This window comes from Vidua chalybeata, chromosome 5 (genome assembly GCF_026979565.1).
Source record: "Vidua chalybeata isolate OUT-0048 chromosome 5, bVidCha1 merged haplotype, whole genome shotgun sequence".
Taxonomy (NCBI): Eukaryota; Metazoa; Chordata; class Aves; order Passeriformes; family Viduidae; genus Vidua; species Vidua chalybeata.
This window is the reverse complement of record NC_071534.1, coordinates 20,026,528-20,047,484: the sequence shown is the minus strand read 5'-3', so window position 1 is coordinate 20,047,484 and position 20,957 is coordinate 20,026,528. Positions and strand designations below refer to the sequence as shown.

Here is a 20,957-nt window from a genome sequence, read left to right as displayed (position 1 = left end):
TCAAAGCATTCTCCCAGTGCTGGTGCTGTCATGATGGAGGCAGGAAAACCATTTGAACAGCCAACCACTGCCCCCATACACATCGCAGAGGAGAACGCGTGAAGCCTGCACGCATGGCGGTGCAGGGGGTTTGCACGCAGCCTGCTGACTGGCTTCCACATCTGCTGGCACCCAATGCTTCCTCGGGTCACTGCTGATCGTGATTGTGCCAAGCAATTTCACAGAATCACCAAATCAATTAGGTTGGAGAAGACCTCTGAGATCATGGAGTCCAACCTGTGACTGAACACCACCATGTCAACCAGACCACGGCACGGACTGCCACGTCCAGTCTCTCCTTAAACACCTCCAGGGACGGTGACTCCACCAGCTCCCATAACAATGTCTAATCACCCTTTCCGTGAAGAAATTCCTCCTGACGTCCAGCCTGGTGACTATGTCCTCTTGTTGCCTGGGAGAAGAGACGGATCCCCACGTGGCTACGGCCTCCTTTCAGGGGGTTGTAGAGAGCGATCAGGGCACCCCTGAGCCTCCATTTCTCCGGCCTAACCAAGCCCTCTCCCTCCGTCCCCATGGCAACGCGGCGGGCGCGGGGGGCGGGGCTCGGGCGGGCGCTTCCGGGCGGCCCCGGCGGTGACGTGACCGGCGGGGGCTGACGGCGCCGCGCGGCCGCTTCCGGTGAGCCTGGGGGCCCCTCAGGGACGCCCCCCCGCGGCTGCCCCCGGACGGTCCCGCCGGGCGGGCTGGGGCGGGGGCTGCGCTCGCCGCCTGCCCGGCCGGGCACTGCCCGCAGCCCTGCCCGCAGCCCTGCCCGGCCGGGCACTGCTCGCAGCCCTGCCCGCAGCCCTGCCCGCAGCCCTGCCCGGCCGGGCACTACCCGCAGCCCTGCCCGCAGCCCTGCCCGCAGCCCTGCCCGGCCGGGCACTGCCCGCAGCCCCTGCCCGGGCTTCGACACGCTGAGCTGTCGGTGAAGCCCTGGTCCCTGAGGGTCGGGTGTGGTGGAGACGACCACCCTCACGGCACCGCCGTGCCTTGGGTGCTGCCGAAGGGTGGGCGGAACCCAAACGTGCCAGCTAATTACTGCCCGAAATTAAATGGAAACGAGGTTTGTGCATGGGGAAATAATGAGTCTCTCGGTGGAGAGCTTGAGCACGGCCTGCCGAGACAGGCGGTGAATGTCAGAAAGTGACGTGACTTGCTGTGAAGTCAAGAACACGGAGATGTGTGATGGATGTCGGGGATAAAACTGAGTATCTTTAGCAGCCGTGGTGCAAGGTCGAGCGTGGGAAGAAGCAGCTTCGGGAAGGGACCACGTTTTGTTCTGTGCTTTGGAAATGCTGCACGTGTGTCAGTCTTGGGTTTGGAACATGCAGCATTCAAACTCGAGGACTTTATCCTGTTGCATGCAGAGCAGGGAACCAGGAACACTTGACTCGTTTTTCATCTTTTGATATAAGAGCAGAGACCACAATGTGGCATTCCAAAAAGAAAAAAGAGATTGATAAAGATGACAGGCTGGTTCTCTGTTTTTTTCTGTTGCAGTCATTGTTTTAGTTGATTTATTCTGTTCTTTCTGCCCAGGGAGTTTGGAATAAGCAGCTTCAGACAAACCCACTGAACCAAAACAATGTTTGCAGATTTGGACTATGATATTGAGGAAGATAAGCTGTGAGTATTTATCTTGTCTTCTTCTGGTGTTTCTTATAATAGAAGTAGGCTTTTCAGCCAAGACCTAATGAGAGTTGATAAATTTACCTGTGTGTGACACTGTGTGCTGAACATCAGCCTTCCTGTTCAGTGCTGATTTCGTGCTCCCTCTGGAGACAGGGGATGAGGCATCGCTGTGCTGGTGAGCAAAGGAGAATATTTGTGTTGCTCTGCAGTGACTGCATTTAAGATAGAGCATTTGATTTGCATCACATTTATGCTGTGCAAGTTGTCCTCTCACTCCAGCACAAAGTGCAGGTGAAACACTAAAGCACGATAGTGTTTCTTCAGTGCCTAGCAATGGATGAGGGTGTCTCTTCCACCTCTAAACTTTGCATGCAATCCCAAGAAAAAGATGGCACAGAAGGTCTCCCTGCTGGCCCATGCTGATAGGCTCTGTGGCAGAGGTGAGGGAATGAATTCAGATATGCAGTGCCCATGATGTTTTCCATTTGTATTGACTCAGATACCGGAATTGTTTCATATGCAGGCAGCTCTGCCTACGTCCAGTTATTCCTTTCTCTTTGTAGGGGCATCCCCACTGTACCTGGGACAGTGACACTGAAGAAAGACTCTCAGAACCTGATTGGGATCAGCATTGGAGGAGGAGCACAGTACTGCCCCTGTCTCTACATTGTCCAGGTGGGCTCTTGAGGAGGAAAAAATAAGCCATCTTTTTAAAACAGTGTTGGCCTGAGATGGGAAGTGTGGAAAGAGAGCCCTTTGCTGTTTGTTTTTCTCAAAGTGGGAGATGACATCTCCCTTTCCACTGAAAAGTTTTCCTTACTCTAGTAGCTAGTAGGTGTGGAAGAATTAAATTAGGACTTCTAGAATTGTCCTTCTCCTAGGAGAGCATGTTAGAATTTACAGGGGAACAGTGTGTCACTCCCAACACCAGAAATCCTACGCTCGAGGAGGCACATCCTAGGGGCAAGAACTTCCTAAGGGAACAGGATGATCAGCCCACCTCTTGGTTTGGAAAGGGGGAAAACTGCAGCTTCAGCATGGACAAAGTAGAAGTGAATTAAGTAGGAGGAATGCAGCAGTTGGTTTGTGCTCTGTAGCTCTGCATGGGCCCTTCTCCTGACTGCAGACTGCCTGTGCTCTCTCTTAGGTGTTCGATAACACTCCAGCAGCCTTAGACGGCACCGTAGCAGCCGGGGATGAAATCACTGGAGTCAACGGAAAATCCGTCAAAGGGAAGACCAAAGTGGAGGTGGCCAAGATGATACAGATGGTAAAGGTGAGAGGTAGGAGGGGGCCACTGGAGCTTCTGGGTCGTAGTTGGCAGCTTATTGTCCTTTGGTAAAGGGACCCACTGCTGCCTGCTTCCAGCACAGCAGTTTGGGGTTTGCTCTTTCTGCAGGGAGAAGTGACAATACACTACAACAAGCTTCAGGCTGACCCAAAGCAGGGCAAGTCTTTGGATATTGGTAAGACTGGTTTCTTTCTCCCTTGAGTGTTAAAATGATGCAGAAGGGTGCAGAATTGGTCCCAGCCAAAACCAAATCTGTTTCCTTTCTTGCTCTTAACTCAGTCATTTTCAAATGGATACTGTCAAAGAGAGTTACAGGTTTAAAAAAATCCTTCCCTGACATTTTGAAATAGGCTTGAAAGTTAAATCAAGACTTAATTGTTGTTGTGAGAGGCTTGTTGTTCTGTGCTGTGTTTAGCATGGATGATGAATCTCAACTGCATAATAATTTAATTAATTTATTCTTAATACGTGCAAGTTAGGCTGACCTATTCTGAGATGTACACAGAAATGTGTCAATTGAAAGGCATTGGTGGTGATTTCTAACCATGGAGAACAGATGAAATACCTATCTACACTGAGTTTTATATAAACATTAATTTTATGGGAGACAGGAGAGCTTTTATTGCTAAAACAAAGTGTCTGGTTTTGAGCTAAGCCTACACAGTTGTCTCCTTTATATGGTCTGCCTTTCTCACTTTCAGTAAAATGTATGCATTCTCTTTGCTGTCATTTCTTTTCCTGGTGATTATGGGGCTAATAAATTGACAGGCGTTCTGGAAAATCGTGAATAGTGAGATGGATTTCTGGGAAAACAGAAGTGTGATGAGAATATGGTATTTTCCAGAACACTGTGGCTTCAGCTGAGTTCTTGCGATCTGCAGGCAAATCTGCCTGTAAATAAAGGTGACTGAGTCATCTGGTTCCAAGGAGGGCATAGATGTCTCTAGTAATTTGTAGGGTATGACCACCAAATTCCATCAAGAGGTGATGAAAGGGTTTAACTAGTATTCAAAAGGTAAAAATAAGGAAAGAGATAATAATGAGCATTAAGTCCTGGTTGTCTTTCAGTCTCTTTACTTCAGCTGAAGTTATACAGCAGATAGCATAAGCAAAGTTTAGTTCCAAATATCAAGATAAGTGCTTTGCTTTTAGCAAAGTGATTGATTGGGACAGTCTTCCAAAAAAATTGCTGGAGCTCCATTGATTGAAGTGTTTAGGATGTGAGGGCAGGGCAGATAAGCAAATTAGAAGATGTGTTATGCATGGCTGGACCAGAGTGCCCTGTTTCTGCGGTGTTCTTTCTTCTTGCTGTCTCAATACTGAGTTAAAAGCAGTTTATCCAGTGCCTAGAAAACCAGTGAAATGTGCTGGTGAGCTTTTCATGCCCATGGAAGTGACCCTGCTGCTGGTTTGTAACTTTGTTTTGGCCTTTAGTATTGAAGAAGGTAAAGCACCGGCTGGTAGAGAACATGAGCTCGGGGACAGCAGATGCCCTGGGGTTAAGCCGAGCCATACTTTGCAATGGTAAGTATTGTCCAGGAGGACATTTTCCTAATGGAATGCTTACTCTCCTGTGTTTGCCTGCTTTTTATTGTTGCTTGCATGGTCCACATTCTTTTCTTCTGCTCTGCCTTGCTGTTGTGATTGTCTCTGCCCATCCTGAGTGATACAGCCTGTCCTTGTGGCCACTTAAATATTATCTCAGGTCAGATTAATTTAAAGCAAGGACCAACTTAATGAATGCCAAGAAATGATGACCCCATACTATAAAATAAGTTTTCAGTCATTTTAAAAGCTTCCCATGTTGTATCACAGGACAGGCATTAAGGGATGAGGGAAACTTGAACCAAATATATGAAACTGGTATTTTTCCACCTAGTCAGGTCTTAACCATATCCTGAATGTGACTGTTATAATTCTGTATTCTGATTCTTGTTTCTATTTAGATGGACTAGTAAAGAGATTAGAGGAGCTGGAGAGGACCGCAGAGTTATACAAAGGTAAACTTGGTATTCCATCAGACAGCAGATGGGGGAGAAGGATACCTTCATTGTGTTTCAGTGAAGTGACTCAAATGGTTTTTCTGGCTTCCATCACAGGCTTGACAGAGCACACCAAGAGTCTTCTCAGAGCTTTCTTTGAGCTATCTCAGACACACAGAGGTAAAGAATCTAGAGCAAAGGGAGCAAAAAATTTTGACCTTGAGTTTCAGGATTTTTTTGTCAGTATTTGGATGTGTGATTCCCTCACGCAAAAAAAACTAAGGGTTGCAGAAATGAGCTGTGAAGGGCTGCTCTCCTATATTACCAATCATAGTGCTAACACAGGCCCTGTCCTTCACGTGAGACATTGGGGAAATGCCCTGCCAAACTCTGCTCTTTAGGGAATATGTAGCATCATCCCCCAGTTAATTGTAAGATTATGGGAGGGACTTATTGGAGACAAGATTTTTCTCCGGGTTCACCTCTTTATTAATCTATCTGTAATTATTCTGCACATGCAGCATTTGGAGACGTTTTCTCTGTCATTGGTGTACGGGAACCACAACCAGCTGCCAGTGAAGCCTTTGTGAAATTTGCTGATGCTCATCGCAACATTGAGAAGTTTGGGATTCACCTTCTGAAAACAATTAAGCCGGTAAAGAATTTAACCATAGGAGTAAAGGGTTTGGAGAAGAAGAGAATCTAGGAAGGCAGAAGCCTGTCTTTAAAGGTGTGGTCTTAAAAGTTCATTCATTGAGGGAAGAAGGATCCTTGTCTGCTTTCCTTCAGGGAATTGTCTTCATAATGAAAAGAACCTGAGAGGTAACATAATGAATATATCAACCTTGTCCTTATGACTTCTGCATATGGGTATATTCCTCTCCTTTTCTTTTGGGAATGAGGGAGTAGTCTCACTGACCAGTCTAGTACCTGATATTGGTACCCATAACTGCACTGTGTCACTAAAAGAGTTCAGACAAGCAACCCAGGAACAATGTAAGAATTTCAATCAATGTATTTGAGTGAGAGTCTCCAGAGGATCTGTGCACTTAGTTTAGCAAAGAGAGAATTCAGGTGTTGATTTGGGCACCATTTTCATTGCTGTGTTGGATGAACGATGCTGGGTCATGAAACTTTGAATCGGGGAGAGCTATTTCCAGGACCAGCTGAAAATAAAACAAGTCAAAAACAGGTGAATCCAGGCTAGGAGTGAGGCAAGCATTTCTAGCACTGGAACCACTTGCCAGTGACAGTAAAGGATGCTCTAACCATTCTGAGCCATGATCAGACATTTTCTTTCAAATATGCTGTAGTTCAAAGAAGAGTTTTCAGGCAGTCTCATGACCTGTGCTTCGTAAAAGGTTGCACGTGAATTGTAGTCATGCTTTTTAGTCGTAATTCAGCAAAAGGGTGTTTCCCTTGCAGATGCTTACTGACTTGAATACCTATCTGAATAAAGCCATTCCTGACACGAGGCTGACTATCAAAAAATACCTGGATGTCAAGTTTGAATATTTGGTGAGCTGCCTTTTTTTTTTTTTTTTAAGTGTTGCTTGAAATTAAACTTCATAGAATCATCTTGAAAGTCACATCTAGCCTATATGATCATGTATCCATCCTTCCATAATCCTTGAGAGAATGCCCTGTTTTTTCTAGTTCTTTGTTTACTGCCAGATTACTCAGATTCAGACACCTGCTTTTAACCTAACATTTCTCACTGGTAAGAAAGATCTTACAGTACTCACATGACTTATTTTCTACATGGTCAGAATTATTTCCTGATTTATTTCTAAAGATTTCCTCTGCAGCTTAGGCTCTTGAACTCCTCTAAAGAGCTCCCCCATCCATATTTTTAGGTAATTTGGACACTCTCTTTAGCCAAAGTAAACAACTGTCAACTCATATTTGCTTTATTTTAGACCTTGCTGGTTTTTTTCCTCCTTCATTCCACTCAGCCCTTGTTTTCTACCCAAAAAGGGTAAGGTTGCTCAGTGCACCTGTTCTCTAATTGAAGGAATCTATTTCCTTTTACCTCTTGAGAGAAGTACTTGGAGCTGCATCCCTAAGGCAAGGGAATATGGCAGAATCTCTTCCTACACCAATCCTTCCTGCAATTAATCTTTTTCTTTCCCTTCTTATTTATTCCCATCTCATACTTTTCTTGTACTGTCTTTTCTCAAAGAGTAGATGGACACAGGATTTTTCCCACTGTGCTTTCTTCAGAGTCTGTCCACTGAAGGAAGGCTTGGAATGGTGCAACCTCATGTTTATGGGTGATGATGAAGTTGTTTCTGATTTTTAATAGTTCCTTCTTGTTTTGCTTTTTTTTTTTAATCTTTAATTCTGCAAAGTCTTACTGCCTGAAAGTCAAAGAGATGGATGATGAAGAGTACAGCTGCATTGTGAGTATCAGTACAATTGCAAAAGTATTCCTGTGCCTGTCAACACCCAAACTAGTGAATGCATCCTAATGAATTACATACATTTATTCTTAATGTATTAGAAATAGGGAGTCCTTAAATGCTACCTGGGAAGCACTGCAGCTTGTTTGCTCAGTGGTTGCCTTTCTCAGTGTTTAAGTACTATTAGGTTATGTAAGGAGGATTAAGGTGTTATCTTCACAAATTCCATTTGTGTGTAGTGTACAGCTTATCATTAATTCTGGACTTGTTTCTTAGAAATGGAGATTTAGCTTCTCTGTAGCAAAATGCATGTGAAGCTGCATTTATAAGTGAAGGGAATTGATTAAAGGACCTCTCTTAACAATAGGGGGTTTATAGTTTAGAGTTTTAGGACTTTAATCCTTAACAGCTCTGTTTAAAATAGCTAAAGGTATCCCATAAATTCCAGTTTCCCTGCATAAAAGTAACATCTTTTTTTATCCTCGGTATCAGCCTCAGAGTAGACATTTGATTTCTTGCAATGCCTAATTCCCAAGTACCAGGAAGGAATCAAACTCCTAACACAATCTTTCATTGTATGTTTCCTTCTAAATGGGAAGGAAAGAATCCCAGTCTTGCCCGGTAGAGCAAAATCTTTTGGCACGTGCAGTATGTGTTAGGGAGCCATAGTCTGTAGCACAGATTTTTCTGTATGTTGTGTTTACAGGTGCAAGGGAAGGATGCTTCATTGCTGACAGAGCTAACCCCTTTCCAGACTTTTGCAGAAAGGTCCCTCCATGTTGATTTCCAGCATTGTGTCTGGGTGATTGTAGATACCAGATGGTTTCCTGTGTAGATGTGTAATTCATTATGCAATCCATACAGGGAAAACCTTACAGAGGAGGGCAGAATTTTTGTGTGTTTGATATAAACTTGTTCATGCCTGTCTTACTGGGCTGAAAGGTGCCTGTCCTTTTGTATTTGCTTAGTAGTGATGCTTTTCTTTACCATGGTTGGTGGGTGTTTGGCCTTCAAAGTAGCCCCACTGACTGCTGGTTTTTGACACAGCTCAGTGTTTTTCCTGGTTCCTGCTTCCTGATAGCAGCTCCTGTGTGCCTGAGAGGTCTGTAATAATCCAAGGTCATTGTGAGTCCACAATGGCAGTAGTAGGCAGACTTGTGTGCAGGCACTGTTGTGTGTTGTGGGAGTCTGAAATGGCGCCGTGTTTTTGGCAGGCTCTGGGTGAGCCTCTCTACCGGGTCAGCACTGGCAACTACGAGTACCGCCTCATCCTGCGCTGCCGTCAGGAGGCTCGCACGCGCTTTGCCAAGATGAGGAAGGATGTGCTAGAGAAAATAGAGCTCCTGGACCAGAAACATGGTGAGTGCCACTGCTGGGTTCAGCAGACATGACTTTGGCCTTCTTGTTCCTCCTTTGTCTCAGCTCAGAAGACGGCTCACTTCTTCTCTTTGCTGAAGAGCTCCTTTGTGGCTGTACCTGGGACATCAGCCCTGAGGGGCCAAAAGGGATTAATGTGTAGGAGATGGTATCTAACACTGCTAAGGGAGGCTTGATCACAGCCTTCACACTGTTTGGGAAGGACATTTTTACAATTTTTTCCTCCAACATGTATTCACTACAGTTCAGGACATCGTGTTCCAGCTCCAGCGTTTTGTCTCCACGATGTCCAAGTACTACGATGACTGCTACGCCGTGCTCCGGGACGCGGATGTCTTTCCCATCGAGGTGGACCTTGCCCGCACCACTCTCAGCTATGGACAGAAGGACACGTACACGGATGGGGCAGAAGAAGAAGGAGAAAGCGAGAGAGAGGGTAGTGGGAGAGAGGATGCAAATGGAGAGAAGCTCATTGATGATGCCTGAGTGTGTCAGCATGGCCAGAGGGAGGACTTTGCAGACTTATGAAAACATGTATTTCACGCGGCCATTCATTCTCCATGATTTCTCTGTGTGTCCAGCCTGGGATTCCTCCTCTGCTTTGGGTGGGGTAGCTGGTTGGACTGGGACCAACCTCTGCTTTCCTCTCTTTTCCTTTGCTTGTTTGCCTGGATAATTCTTTTTGCCCCTGGAGACTTCTGCTACCCAACCTGGGTACTGAGCTGTGGGGAGGAAAAACCACTCCTACACTGCCATGTGCCCCTGTGCAGGCAGGACTCTGCTGAGCACATGGGCAGCACCTCTCCTCTCTGGCGCATGGAAGCTGGTTAAGGGTTTGGAGGTGATTACAAATGATGAGAACAGCTCCCTTCCGTCCTTCCTTTGTGCTATGGGGAAGTGTTAGCATCACTGCTTGCTGTCTTCAAGCTCCTTCTGAGGATCCACCTTAGGACTGTGATGGAAATACCCCAGCTTTAAACTAGAAAGCATACACAAAGCCTTGTGGAGAGAGGAAGAGGCTTTGGGATTTTTTTAGTGTAAAGAATGACTAGCGTGCTCTCCTCTCTGCACAACTACTTTGTGCTGCCTCTGGGCCAGCCAGTAGCAGTAGCTATCTTCCCATTCCCTAGCACAAGGGAAGTTGGAAAGGGAAAGCTGAGGTAAGTGAGAGTGCTTCTTTCCTCCTTCCTTTTCTCTTCCCCTCCCTCCATCCCTGGGCCAATCCCAGATCCGGATGGCACCTTCTCTGTTAGTGGGCAACACTGCCAGGAGGGGTGGTGTTCTTGGGCCAGGGGTTTCGACTTCTCTGTCATTAAATTTTAGTGGTCATGGGAGAAGTTATTTAACTGCATTAATTTATGATCAAGATTTTTTTTTTTGGATTTGTGTTTCTCTTTGATTGTTTTTGGAGCTTCTTAATCTCTGTGGGTGCCTGGAAAAGAGCCATCCACGGTCAAGCTGCTCTGGAGAATTTAAACAGACTGGTGTAGTGACTATTGTCTGTAATAAAGAAATATGTGACATTTCATTTCATGTACTTCATGTCTTTCCTATGAGAGATTTGTTTGCTTATCTTCCATTGGTTTTAATCTTACGCTATAATCTTGGGAAGATGGGTGTCATGGTCTGGCCATTTTTTTCTTCTCATACCGGTGCATAATCTCTATACCAGCCTGTGGTGGTCAGTACAGTGCAGATTTCCAGAGGAAGAGTGTTATAAATGCTATATCAAGGCCAGTCCTCCAGTAATACCAGCTTCTCTGCATTTTAGCTTCCCTGGGGAGCACCAGCCTTTTAAAGGCCACCAGGTACCTCAGTCCCACCAAGGTGGCATCTCTCTTCCTCTCCAGGGCCAGCTTCTCCACACAGCTCAGCTGTTGCATCACAAGCTTCAGCTGATGCTTAAGTCCCTGATCCTCTTTCAGAGTTGTTTGTTGTGCCAAAACACAAAGCAGTTGAGGGGGAACTGAAAATGCTTCAGTAGAGTTTGTCTGGAAGCCATTGAAACCAAGTGTAAAGCAGCATAGCTGGGTTTTTTAGGAAGAGGTCTGGGAATCTTGCAGCACTGTCTATAGTGAGATCTCGTACCCTGAGGGCTTTTATTTGCTTTTGTGAAAATAATTTAAGAGCAGGAGGATTAGTGGGAAATGTTGGCTTGTGACAGGGAAACAGTGGGGACCTTGTTCTAGTGACTGGCCTGGCTGACAAGGGCAGTTGTTTTCATGCTGTGGACCTTGGACCTCTGGGAAGTTGTGAGCTCCTTCCTGGAGGGAATACTAGTGAATAAGGGAAAGCCACCCTGGGGTTACTGGGAAAAGAGCTGCAGAGCAACTTGGTTGAGCAGAAACAGTAATCTTTCCTTGTTGGGAGGGAAAACAAGCTTTGAGAGCACTGGATGAATGCCTGCAGGGCCCCCTTGCTGCTGCTCTCATTCTCCCAGAGCTTTGCATTTGGGGTTTGGTATGAGGTTTAGTCTCCTTTGAGATGTTTCTAAGTGAGTTTGAATAGGAAAAAACCCAAAGTCACCATTATGACAGGCTTGAAATTAGATCTGGCAGTGTGTTAGCTATGGGGCGACAGAGTACAGCCTCATGGGGTTTACCTTCTCCCCTCCAATTTCCAGTTCTTCTGTCTCTTCTTAAACTGATGTTCTTCAACAGCTTTATTTTGCTCATCATTTACTGCTGTTTTTTGTTTGGGAGCACCTAGAATGAAACCCTTTCCTTCATGTCCCCACTCCCCTGCTGTGTTTAAATGGCTTTATGGATCCTGCCAACTATCCATTAATTTCTAGTCAGTCTGGTTTGGAATGAAACACAACTTTCAGTGGCCCAACGAGCTGCCTTCCCTGTAGCCCTCTGCTTAGTATTTGCTCCCTTGTTATAGTCACAGGTTTCCCCAGGGTCTCTGAGGTGAAGCAGTTCAGGAAACCGGAAGAAAGAGCTTTGGCCAGGGGTGTTTATAAAAGATCCAGTCCTAAAGCAGATTAGAAGTGGTTTAAGCATGCCAGGGAAGGTTGTCCTCTCTGAATCTAGAAATCCACCACTACAGCAGGGGGTGAGGGGGTCATGCCTGCTTTACCACGTGCTCCAACACCCTCATTAGCAGCACTTGGGGACTGGGGCTTGTCCTTCTGCCTTACCTTTGATTCCTTTATGTAAGGAGGTTTTCTCTATTTAAGAGGAAAACACAGGCACATCTAGTGCCATTCCTGCTCAGTGGATAATCGCTTGGGACATGGTTATTTACCTGTCTTGAACCCCCCCCGCCCCCACAGGGGCCAAGTTGTTCCCTTCACACATCACTTGAGCCTAGATAAAGCTGGCTTGGTGCTATTCCTGTCAGCAAGGCTCTGTACTGCAGCTGCACACCTAATGGTGTTAGCCTTTCTTAGGTGTCTTCTTCTTGTACCTCAGCAGCAGCCTCTAACACAGTGCTTTGCCACTTGGGGAAGCAGCGTCAGGTGCACTTGGCAAAGCAGCATCAGGTGTCACTGCCCCAGCTTCACCGTCCACAAAAGATGTGCCAGGCAGAGGTGGTTGGAGCTGGTGGCCTCCTGGTTTGGCAGTGCCTGAGGGAGGTGTTGCACAGAGCCTGGTGGCCCCTGAAGGTGGCTGGATGGTAGCTATGAGTTACACCACCTCCTAAACGTGCTGCCAGTGCAACTGACACTATCCAGACCATGGAAGTGGGGTGAAGGAAACACTGACACTAGAACAGAGCATACCAGATCTGATTACAAAGAGTCTCTAATTGTTTGTATTCTGTATTGTGACAATGCAGAAGGAAAAGGAGAGTCCTTGGCAGCCTCTTCAGAAGACTTTCTCCAGGGCTGGTTTGAAAGTGAGGAAAGAAGATTATTATTTTTTCTTTTTGGTGTTTGGGCTGCTCTGAGCCTGTGTTGTACCAGCATGGGTGCAGGATGCAAGCAGACATATCACTTGGTAGGTTGTGGACATATGTACATAAGGACCAACTATTCTTATAACTCTCCCACTTATTTCTTACCTCTGCCTTTGTCCCAACTTTCTGCTCCCCACATCCCACCCACCTGCTGAGGTGCTTGCAAACAAGGCCAGTTTTATACATCCCTCTTCTCTGCCCTGGCTAAAAACTGTCCCTCTCCACCATCTGGTCAGCATTGCAGCCATCTCGTGCCAACACCTCCCCATCCCCTGTGGGACAGCCGCCTCCCTCCCCCCTCTGCTCCTCTGCCACATGGTTGGCCTCCTCGTTGGCCACCACCATGGCGTTGTCAGTGCTGTGGGCTGGCTGGTGGTTGTCACTGCTGTGCTCCTCGGCTTCCTGCACGTCGGACTCTGCTTCCTCGGTGTCGCTCCCCCCTCCCACAGCAGGGTTGTTCTCTGGGGGAGGCTCCTTCTTCCCTCGGTTCAGGCAGCAGTAGCTGGCAACGCCCAGGAAGAGGGCGGAGAGCACGACCTCTGAGCCTGCCAGGTAGAAGATCACCTCATAGTTCTTGAGAGCATCGACCAGGCGGCCTGATGGTTGGAGAAGAAATGAGATGGTTGGAGAAGACATGAGACGGATAAATTTGTCCTATGCATTCCTGCATGGACAGCCCAGTGCAGGTGGGCAACACCTGCATTTGGCTGAGGACCTATTCATCAAGGGAAGAGCAAGAAGCCTGAATACCTAAAAATCACCCTGGGAATGAGCCACAGTGTACTTCCAGGGAAAAGTATGGCAACAGTTCATGGTTGGTGACTTCCCTTGCTTGGACAACCTTAAATAATTGTAACACCTTCATGGCGGACCATCTTCTACTTGCCAAGGTGGGAAAAGCCTCTCATGATTTAGATTGGCCAGTCTCAGAAAAGAACATTTGAGAGACATTGCTATTTCTTAAGCTATTATGTCAGGAAAACATTCCAAAGGGAAGAATAAATTTCTCTTTGGCAGGGAAATCCCTCTGGTTGGCCCACACCTGATGATTTCTGTGCCAGAGATATTCTCAATGTATTTTCTGAATCCACTGGGGCTGGCAATGGAGGAAGAGTTCCCAGTTCTTGTAGGTGGGGAGCATGAACAGCTGCCTTGCTGCAGTTGGGATGCAGCCATGGAACTGCACTCTTCATCCTGGTCTTGTGTGCTCCCAAATGCAGTCACATGTGTGACTCCCAGTCCCTGCTGTGCTACAGTTCATGCTCTGAAACCAGCCCCAGGACACGCTGAGGTGCCTCCGGGAGCAGTCATGGGAGGCACGTGGCGAATTCTTCAGCAGGTGAATGTGCCCCTGCTCAGCCAAGCCGGATGGCGAGCGAGGAGCCTGCATGTCCCAGCGTGCGTGCGTGTGCGTGTGTGTGTGCAGCTTATCCTGTGCCAAACCCCCTCGACCCACGGAGCGGGAAGCAGCTCAGGAGGATTACACCAAACAAAGCCACTTTGTTCAACCCCCTTCTCCCAGCCGAGCACTGCTCTCCCCGAGTCCGAGCCGTCAGGATTGTCAGAGGACTCGAGCTTCCTGCACCAGGGGGGTCCTACAGCCCCCAACACGACTTGGCTGCCCCCAACACGGTTCTTCGGTGACCCTGAACTGTCTGTGTGCCACTGTACGTGCACACAGCACCAAGGCACAGCTGAACTGAGGCAGGAGGCCTGAGGGATTCCCTTGTTAGCACCCCACTGGTGGGCCTTGCTCCTTGGGGCAAGGTGCTGTTAAATCTCCCTCTCCCCTAATGATCTCTCTACAGCTGCCTCCAAGACACATATTTCTTAACCCTCCCTGGCCTGGGACTGCCAACTGCCCCACAGCTTATAAAGTGAGACATGAATTATTGTTAGCATTTAAGAGGGTCTTCTCTTGGCTGCCAAATTTTACTTGAGAACTGGTTGGAGTTGCTGAGGGCGGGTTTTACTCATAACTGGTGGTTTGTGCTGAGGAAAAGACCATTCACACCAAGGTCTCCAATGATGGCCTTTAGCCTATGTGTTACAGCTGAAGGAAAGAAGTGCAAGAAACAACAGAGTGGTTCCTGCCTGGGGATTTTCCATAGTCTTGTCCCTGACTCTTCCTTGCAAATCAGGAAACTGCACTTTGTTTGGAAATAAGCCTTGGGCATGATTTGGCTTTCTCACATGTGATCAGACACTTAACATTAATCTACACCAACCTCCATTCAACAGCCTGTTTTTATGGGCTGTTTGTGGGGCATGGACCTTACCAGGGGCTGTGACCTAGACTAGACTGGCTGAAAAGCTGTGAGTGTCTTAATCCTCTTAGAAAAATTACCAGCAAATGCCTCAGGGGACTGTGCAAACTGTTTTGACTTGACTGACAGCAAAACACCTGTGTCTTGGGATTGGGATCAGTACAAATTGAGATCACTATTCACAGTGCCAGTCAAAGGGCCATGGACACCAAGGAGAATTTGAGAGACACTTGCTTTGTCCTAATGAAGACTCTCAAAGGTTTGCCTGCAGCATGTACCTGACCCTATCCTTAATATGATTCTATGCAACATTTGTAGTGAAGGCAGAGATCAGCTCTCAGCTTCTAGAGCAAATTTAAAATTGAGAAATAGGCTCTTTCTTCAGGTGCTATGTCCATGTCTGGTACCTGCAATACAGTGGAGCAGTGGCATACAAATGAATCACCTGCAGCAAGACACCTACCTGCAGAGGGTGGGCCGATGAGCACGGCGAAAGCCTCGATGAGTAGGACCAGCCCGATGGCGCTGGAGAACTTCTGGGAGCCGACGATGGCCATCAGCACCTCGAACTGCAGTGCCCCCACCATGCCGTAGGAGATGCCAAAGAAGACGCAGAAGATGACCAGCCCCGTGTAGTTGCTCGCCCTGGCACTGCAGATGTCTGTCAAGCCGTTGAAGAGCATGGAGAAGCTGAACAGATATGCCACGTGAGGGCGGACCCACTTCAGCCCCGCCACCATGCCACAGGCTGGGCGGGCAAAGATGTCTATGAAACCAATGATGGAGAGCAAGAACGCGGCCTCTGTGTCCGGTACGCCTGTGTCCTTGGCATAGTTGACCAGCAATATGGGAGGCACGAAGAGACCCAAGACCAGGATGAACTTTGAAATGGTGTAAATGATAAACCCTCGGTTGGAGAAGATACTAAAATCTAGAAGCTTCTTTCCTTTCTTGGGCTTCTTCTTGGCTTTCTTGCCTTTCTTGGTTCCATCAGTGGTGCTGATTCCCTCCTCTGACTTCCCTCCTATGGGCAGCATCTCCTTGGCTTCATATTTGTCCTGAGCTTTCCCCATCTTCCTCTTCATGCCCATATCCAGGGGTCTCATGACTGCCCCACAAGTGCAGCAGTTAAGCAGAAGGCCTCCCATGATAAGGAACCCTCCTCGCCAGCCAAACTTCTCCAGCAGCACTTGCCCCAGTGGAGAGAGGGAGGAGAGGAACACAGGGCTCCCAGCAGCAGCCAGTCCGTTGGCGAGAGGCCGACGCTTGTCGAAGTAGGTGCCCAGCATGATCAGTGAGGGCTGGAAGTTCAATGCCATACCCAGACCTACATGGAAGTGAGAGCCAGGAGGGAGATATGGAGTGCAAGAACATGAGATGTGTTTTGCAACAAGATGAAAACTCCCCTCAGACTATCCTAGTCCTGAAGTCCCATGATGGGATGAATGTATTCCTCACAAGCCTCTGTGCCTTCATGTTGGTGGATTACCCCTGCAGAGGATGGGCTAAACCAGCCTGTCCACCTGAAGTGGGTTTGAATCCGGTAATTGTGCTCACACTTAGGCAGGATCTGAGCCTTACACAGGAATTCTGCCTCTTTTCCCTGCCACTCTGTACTGATGCCACCTACCACAGTCACCATGATCACTGAGCACCACTTAGGTTTCTTCTGTCTCTCAACCACAGGCCCTGGCTGTTTAGATCCAGCAGATGCATCCCTCACAGGAGCAACATTCAGGACTAGATGCTTCCCATAGTGTGTGCAAATAGGTGAGGGAGACCTGATACTAGACATGGCAGTGCTAAAGGGAAATACATGGTTTTGGCTCTTCCCCAGGTAAGCTTGTGTTGCCCCCCAAATCCTGGGGCTCTCACCTGTCAGCACACCAGCTGTCAGATAAAGCTCAATGATATTGGTGGTAAAGGATGCCAGGATCATCCCAGCAGAAGCTAGCAGCCCGCCAATGAGCATCACAGGCCGGCAGCCAAACTGGTTCACCATGATGCTGCATACTGGTCCTAGGAGGAAGCAGAGGAGACAGAGTAGGTGACCAGGAGGAGACAGGACAACTGGGAAGGGGCAGGCAGCCCAAGCAGGACTCTCAGAGAAGATGAAGCTGTAATGATGGAGCTCACTACTTGGCTGCTTAGATACACATCTGTTGGGCCTGGCCAAGGGAGAGAGGCTGGTGGTGTAGAGACTTCTGTTCTGCCCTGCCTTTGGGCTCTTATTCCCTGGTGCTTGGTGTGATAGGAACAGCACTTCAGCAGTGGGAGAAAACCCTGTATCAATTATCTGGGATGTAGGTGGGGTGACCCCTGAGGTCTCCTGGGGCAGAGGAAACAGGGATATGAGATGCAGCACACTTCCAGAAAAGAAGTGGTAGGACAATTGTATTCTGCGTCATGGTTTGCGACCAGGCCAGTGGGCATGAGGAGAGTCCATGGGGACATGGTCTGGGCCCATGGCAGAGTGGGAAAGGTGTGAGTTGTGGAGGTGGAAGTGTGTCCAAGCATCACCTGTCCCATAGAGCATGGCCAGCATGATAGAAGAGATCCAGGCTGTGTCACTGTAGCCCACGTGGAAATCTTTCATGAGCTCCTTGAAGTAGACACTGACGGCTTTTGGGAAGGCATAGGAGAAGCCGGTGATCACAAAACAGCCGAGGAGCACGATCCAGCCCCAGCCACCATCTGGGGGCTTCACAGGAGCTGGGAGCTGCCCTTCTTCTGGGTCAGGTCTCCCCATCTTCTAACCTAGGAATGGAAAGGCAGGCCAGGAGGAAGTAAAGCAACAGAGAGAGAGAAAGTCTGCTGGTGCTGCAAGAAGAGAAGAGAAAAGCAGAGCAGCAAACATTTACTACAAGGTTTCTCTCCATGCCCACCATCTCCAGGCTCATTGGGTGACATCTGCTCTTTGTACCCTGATCCTGCCAGGTGAGGTGGGATTTCTTTCGGGTGTAAGGTCATGCCTCAGCTGGGCAGAGGTGGGAAGCTCCCCCTGAGACCGGGGCAGTCCAGAGCTCCATAACCCCATGCCAAACACAGCTAAGCAGTGTCACAGCTCCCAGCTGAGTGTGGAATGCTGCATCTGATACAGCATCAGGATCTGCAGCACCTGCCTTGCTTCATATCTAGCCTCGCCTACAGATGGTACAAGGCAAAGACCAGCAACGTGAACACTTTTTGCTTCCTAAAATCTGCCTTTGAGTCTCTCCCATGCTGGTCTGCTCCAGTGGGGGAGCCCTCCAGGACCTGCCTTGCCACAGAAACCTCCAGCAGTGAGGCAAGGAGATCCATTAAGCCCTCTGTTTTTTTTCTCTGGGAGGCCCCAGTGCATGGCACTCTCCTTTTACCTCCCCTCCCCAACATCAGGGGCCAGATTTCCAAAATAGGTGAAGGGGGAGAGCACAAAAAAAAACAGTGGTTATTTGCATGCCAGAGAGATTAGGGCTCTGTACGTACCTGAAGGTGCCAGAACAAAGCCTAAGTGGGGAGAAAGAGAGAATTAAAGGGGATGCCTTGTGAGTTGCTCTCAGGGCTCTTAAGCTGCCCAGGAATTTTGCTCCAGCTGACTGCTATGGGTATGTTTTTAATTTCTCCCTTAGATACCAGGTTTCTGCCCCTTCCAGTACCATTGGCCAGTTTCTTTGTCAGCCAGGATTATTTTCACACCTGTATGCAAAGCCATCTCTGGATTTACAGTAGAGATGCTCCCAAGTAGATTAGACAGGCATTCACCATGCCTGGGTTAGGCTTTTTTGGGTCTGGTTTGTCTGCTATCATTGTCTTGTTGGCAGCACACTCCTAGCAAGGGCCCTCTCTCCTGCCCAGATCTGTCAGCTGAAGGACTGCAAGATGGCAGCAGCATCCTCATCTCTCGGCACCAGCAGTTGTGGGAAATGCCAGGAGTCACATATGGACTAGAGAGTGCTGAGGAGACAGGGACTGTCTTATGGATGTGACACACATATCTAGAACCTGGGAGCGTTGGATCTGGGTGCGTTTCTCAAGGAAGTCCCTGAAGTTCTTGGTGTCCTCCATGCAAAGGGATGAGTTGAGCTGATTCCCATAGTTACTGTTGCTCTGAATATCAGAGAAATGCAAATCCTTTAGACAAAAGTGTGGATGGCACAAGCTTGGGCATACCCCAGGCAGAGGGCCCTTACTTGGCACAAGTGGTCTTAGTCCACAGCCACCTTCAGCCATAGCCCTCCATCTCCTCTCCAGGAGAAGAAAACAGAGTGCAGCACTCAGATGCCTGCCACCACCATGGGTCCCTGCAGCAGAGCTCTCCAAACTTTCAGGATGCTGTGAGTCACAAAAAAAGGAGCTGAATTATAATCTCTGATTATGGATTGGGGTAACTCTTCTGGATGGCTGTTTTCTATCAGCTCTTGGGTTGAGCCACTGAGGCCAGCACAGGCTACTCTAATCTCTCCCTCCCAGCCCAGTTCTCAGGGACTGTGGCAAGAGACAGAAACATGGACTGAAAACTGGGGGCTATAAAGATTTTTTAAGGCAAGGAATCCCGACAAGGAAGAAAAGAATAATGATACACTCTCCAGCTACTCATACCTCCCCCATCTCACCCTTTCTGGTGCTTTCTGGAGCATTGGCGCCCTGACAGCCAGACTGAATAGCCTCACTCAGTTTCTGCCATTTTGCTCACTGCTCCTGTCCCAGCTCCAGCTGACTGACAAGATAGATGCAGCGGTACAAAAGGTGACCTGCTGCCAAAGCACACTGATTTCTCAGTCATTGCTGGTGCTCCACCACTGCACCATCTGCTGCACATAGCTACTTCAAGTAAGAGCTGCCACCAAATGTAGCCTGAGACATTGTATCCAAGCCCCTCTCCCAGCCTTGCTTTTCTTGAGATCATCCTGCGCCGCAAATTAAATGAATCAATCAAACCACTGCAATCCATCTTTCCCTCAACCCTGCTGCTCCCTGCCAGCATCCTAGCAAGAAAATATTTGTCTGTCTGTGACATGCTCTTCAGAGATTTTGGAGTGCTGCCTGTCAATGATGGGCCCATGGTATCTGATTTTGAAGAGCACGTGAGACAAATATCTGTGATTACTTGTTTGAGTTTGGAGCTGGAGGGCACCTCTGCAAGAGCCACTTGCTCAGTGCTACAGAACTGCATAGCAAAGCATGAAAGCACTTTTACCTGCCTGCAGTTAGATGTTGGTTGAAAATGATGGGGTGCACCAGAGGAGCTCACCTGTGGGGATGCCTCCAAGGCCAATATGCCCCTGCTGGAGATTTATCCCAGCTGTGAGCCAGGCAGTTCAGAGCTGCCTCCTTCCTAATACCATGACACACATGCTTGTCTGCTCACCGCGGTCACACCACATACCCTGCACCTGCCTTTGCACACTCTACAGCTCACTATCATTTTGTCCCCAGTTAAGGAGCTTTATCCACAGGTAAAAACACTATGTGAGAGTTCACATGCACCTAAAAGCTCATCAGCATGGGCACATGCCCTTCCCCGTGCATCACAGGAAGGTGGGCCGAGCAGGCACTGCCAACAGAACTTGCTACAGGTGGCTGCGAGAAGACTTGTGCTGACACCAGGAGGCACAAGCCCAGGTTGGAAGGGTGAAGACCACAGCAGGTTCAGCTGTGGCTGCCAGTCCCTGGACACACACAGAGCACAGTGCAGCCAGTGCTGGATAATGCCCAGAAAATCCCCACTGTGCTAGACAAGCTGCACCCAGGAGGGTCCACATAAATGCTCTTAGTGCCTCCACGCAGTACAGATGGGGTAGGGAGTCTATTTATTGAGTGCAAGGCCCACGATTCATGCCACCAGCCTCTCCAACCCACAGACAACCCCCTGGGAAAGCATTTGTTAGAGAATTAAATGAATGCAGGCCCAGATTAATTGTTCCTATCAGCTGCTGGAGCGAGGGTGCAAGCATGCCTCCACAGCACTGACCTGTGCAATGAAGCAATGACCTCCCGAGCACAAGCTGAGCCTCCAAGGGTTGAGCAGATCCCTCAACAGCGCTTCCTTCTCCCACTGGCTGGCACTTCCCGGCTCTGGATG

General features: G+C 48.3%; 2 protein-coding genes across 3 annotated transcripts; one reads left to right on the top strand and one right to left on the bottom strand.

Moving 5' to 3' along the window:
* The first annotated feature begins 608 nt into the window (after nt 1–608).
* PICK1 (protein interacting with PRKCA 1) lies at nt 609–10,254 on the top strand. 2 transcript variants are annotated; one of them, XM_053943610.1, is made up of 13 exons: nt 609–678; nt 1,582–1,668; nt 2,238–2,349; nt 2,822–2,950; nt 3,074–3,140; nt 4,400–4,489; nt 4,912–4,965; nt 5,065–5,127; nt 5,469–5,602; nt 6,373–6,465; nt 7,299–7,349; nt 8,564–8,708; nt 8,971–10,254. In XM_053943610.1, exons 2-13 carry the CDS (start codon nt 1,628–1,630, stop codon nt 9,210–9,212), a joined length of 1,221 nt encoding a protein of 406 aa, XP_053799585.1. In that variant the 5' UTR covers nt 609–678; nt 1,582–1,627; the 3' UTR covers nt 9,213–10,254. The 2 variants fall into 2 exon arrangements, with proteins under 2 accessions (XP_053799585.1, XP_053799583.1); XM_053943608.1 differs by lacking the exon at nt 609–678 and adding an exon at nt 823–1,105.
* A 2,579-nt stretch (nt 10,255–12,833) lies between these two features.
* On the bottom strand, nt 12,834–17,645 carry SLC16A8 (solute carrier family 16 member 8). Its single transcript, XM_053943598.1, has 4 exons — nt 17,417–17,645; nt 16,772–16,915; nt 15,360–16,223; nt 12,834–13,225 (listed from the first exon to the last, which is right to left on the bottom strand). The coding sequence occupies exons 1-4, from the start codon at nt 17,643–17,645 to the stop codon at nt 12,834–12,836; spliced, it is 1,629 nt and encodes a 542-aa protein (XP_053799573.1).
* Between the last annotated feature and the right edge of the window lie 3,312 nt (nt 17,646–20,957).

Excerpts from the sequence above, each read along its gene's own strand:
- PICK1 (XM_053943610.1), top strand. The coding sequence starts at position 1,628 with ATGTTTGCAGATTTGGACTATGATATTGAGGAAGATAAGCT. Across the intron at positions 4,966-5,064 it reads GACCGCAGAGTTATACAAAG|GCTTGACAGAGCACACCAAG; the intron begins GTAAACTTGGTA and ends CTTCCATCACAG. Across the intron at positions 6,466-7,298 it reads ATGTCAAGTTTGAATATTTG|TCTTACTGCCTGAAAGTCAA; the intron begins GTGAGCTGCCTT and ends AATTCTGCAAAG.
- SLC16A8 (XM_053943598.1), bottom strand. The coding sequence starts at position 17,645 with ATGGGGAGACCTGACCCAGAAGAAGGGCAGCTCCCAGCTCCTGTGAAG. Across the intron at positions 16,916-17,416 it reads GGCCATGCTCTATGGGACAG|GACCAGTATGCAGCATCATG; the intron begins GTGATGCTTGGA and ends GCTTCCTCCTAG. Across the intron at positions 16,224-16,771 it reads GACAGCTGGTGTGCTGACAG|GTCTGGGTATGGCATTGAAC; the intron begins GTGAGAGCCCCA and ends ACTTCCATGTAG.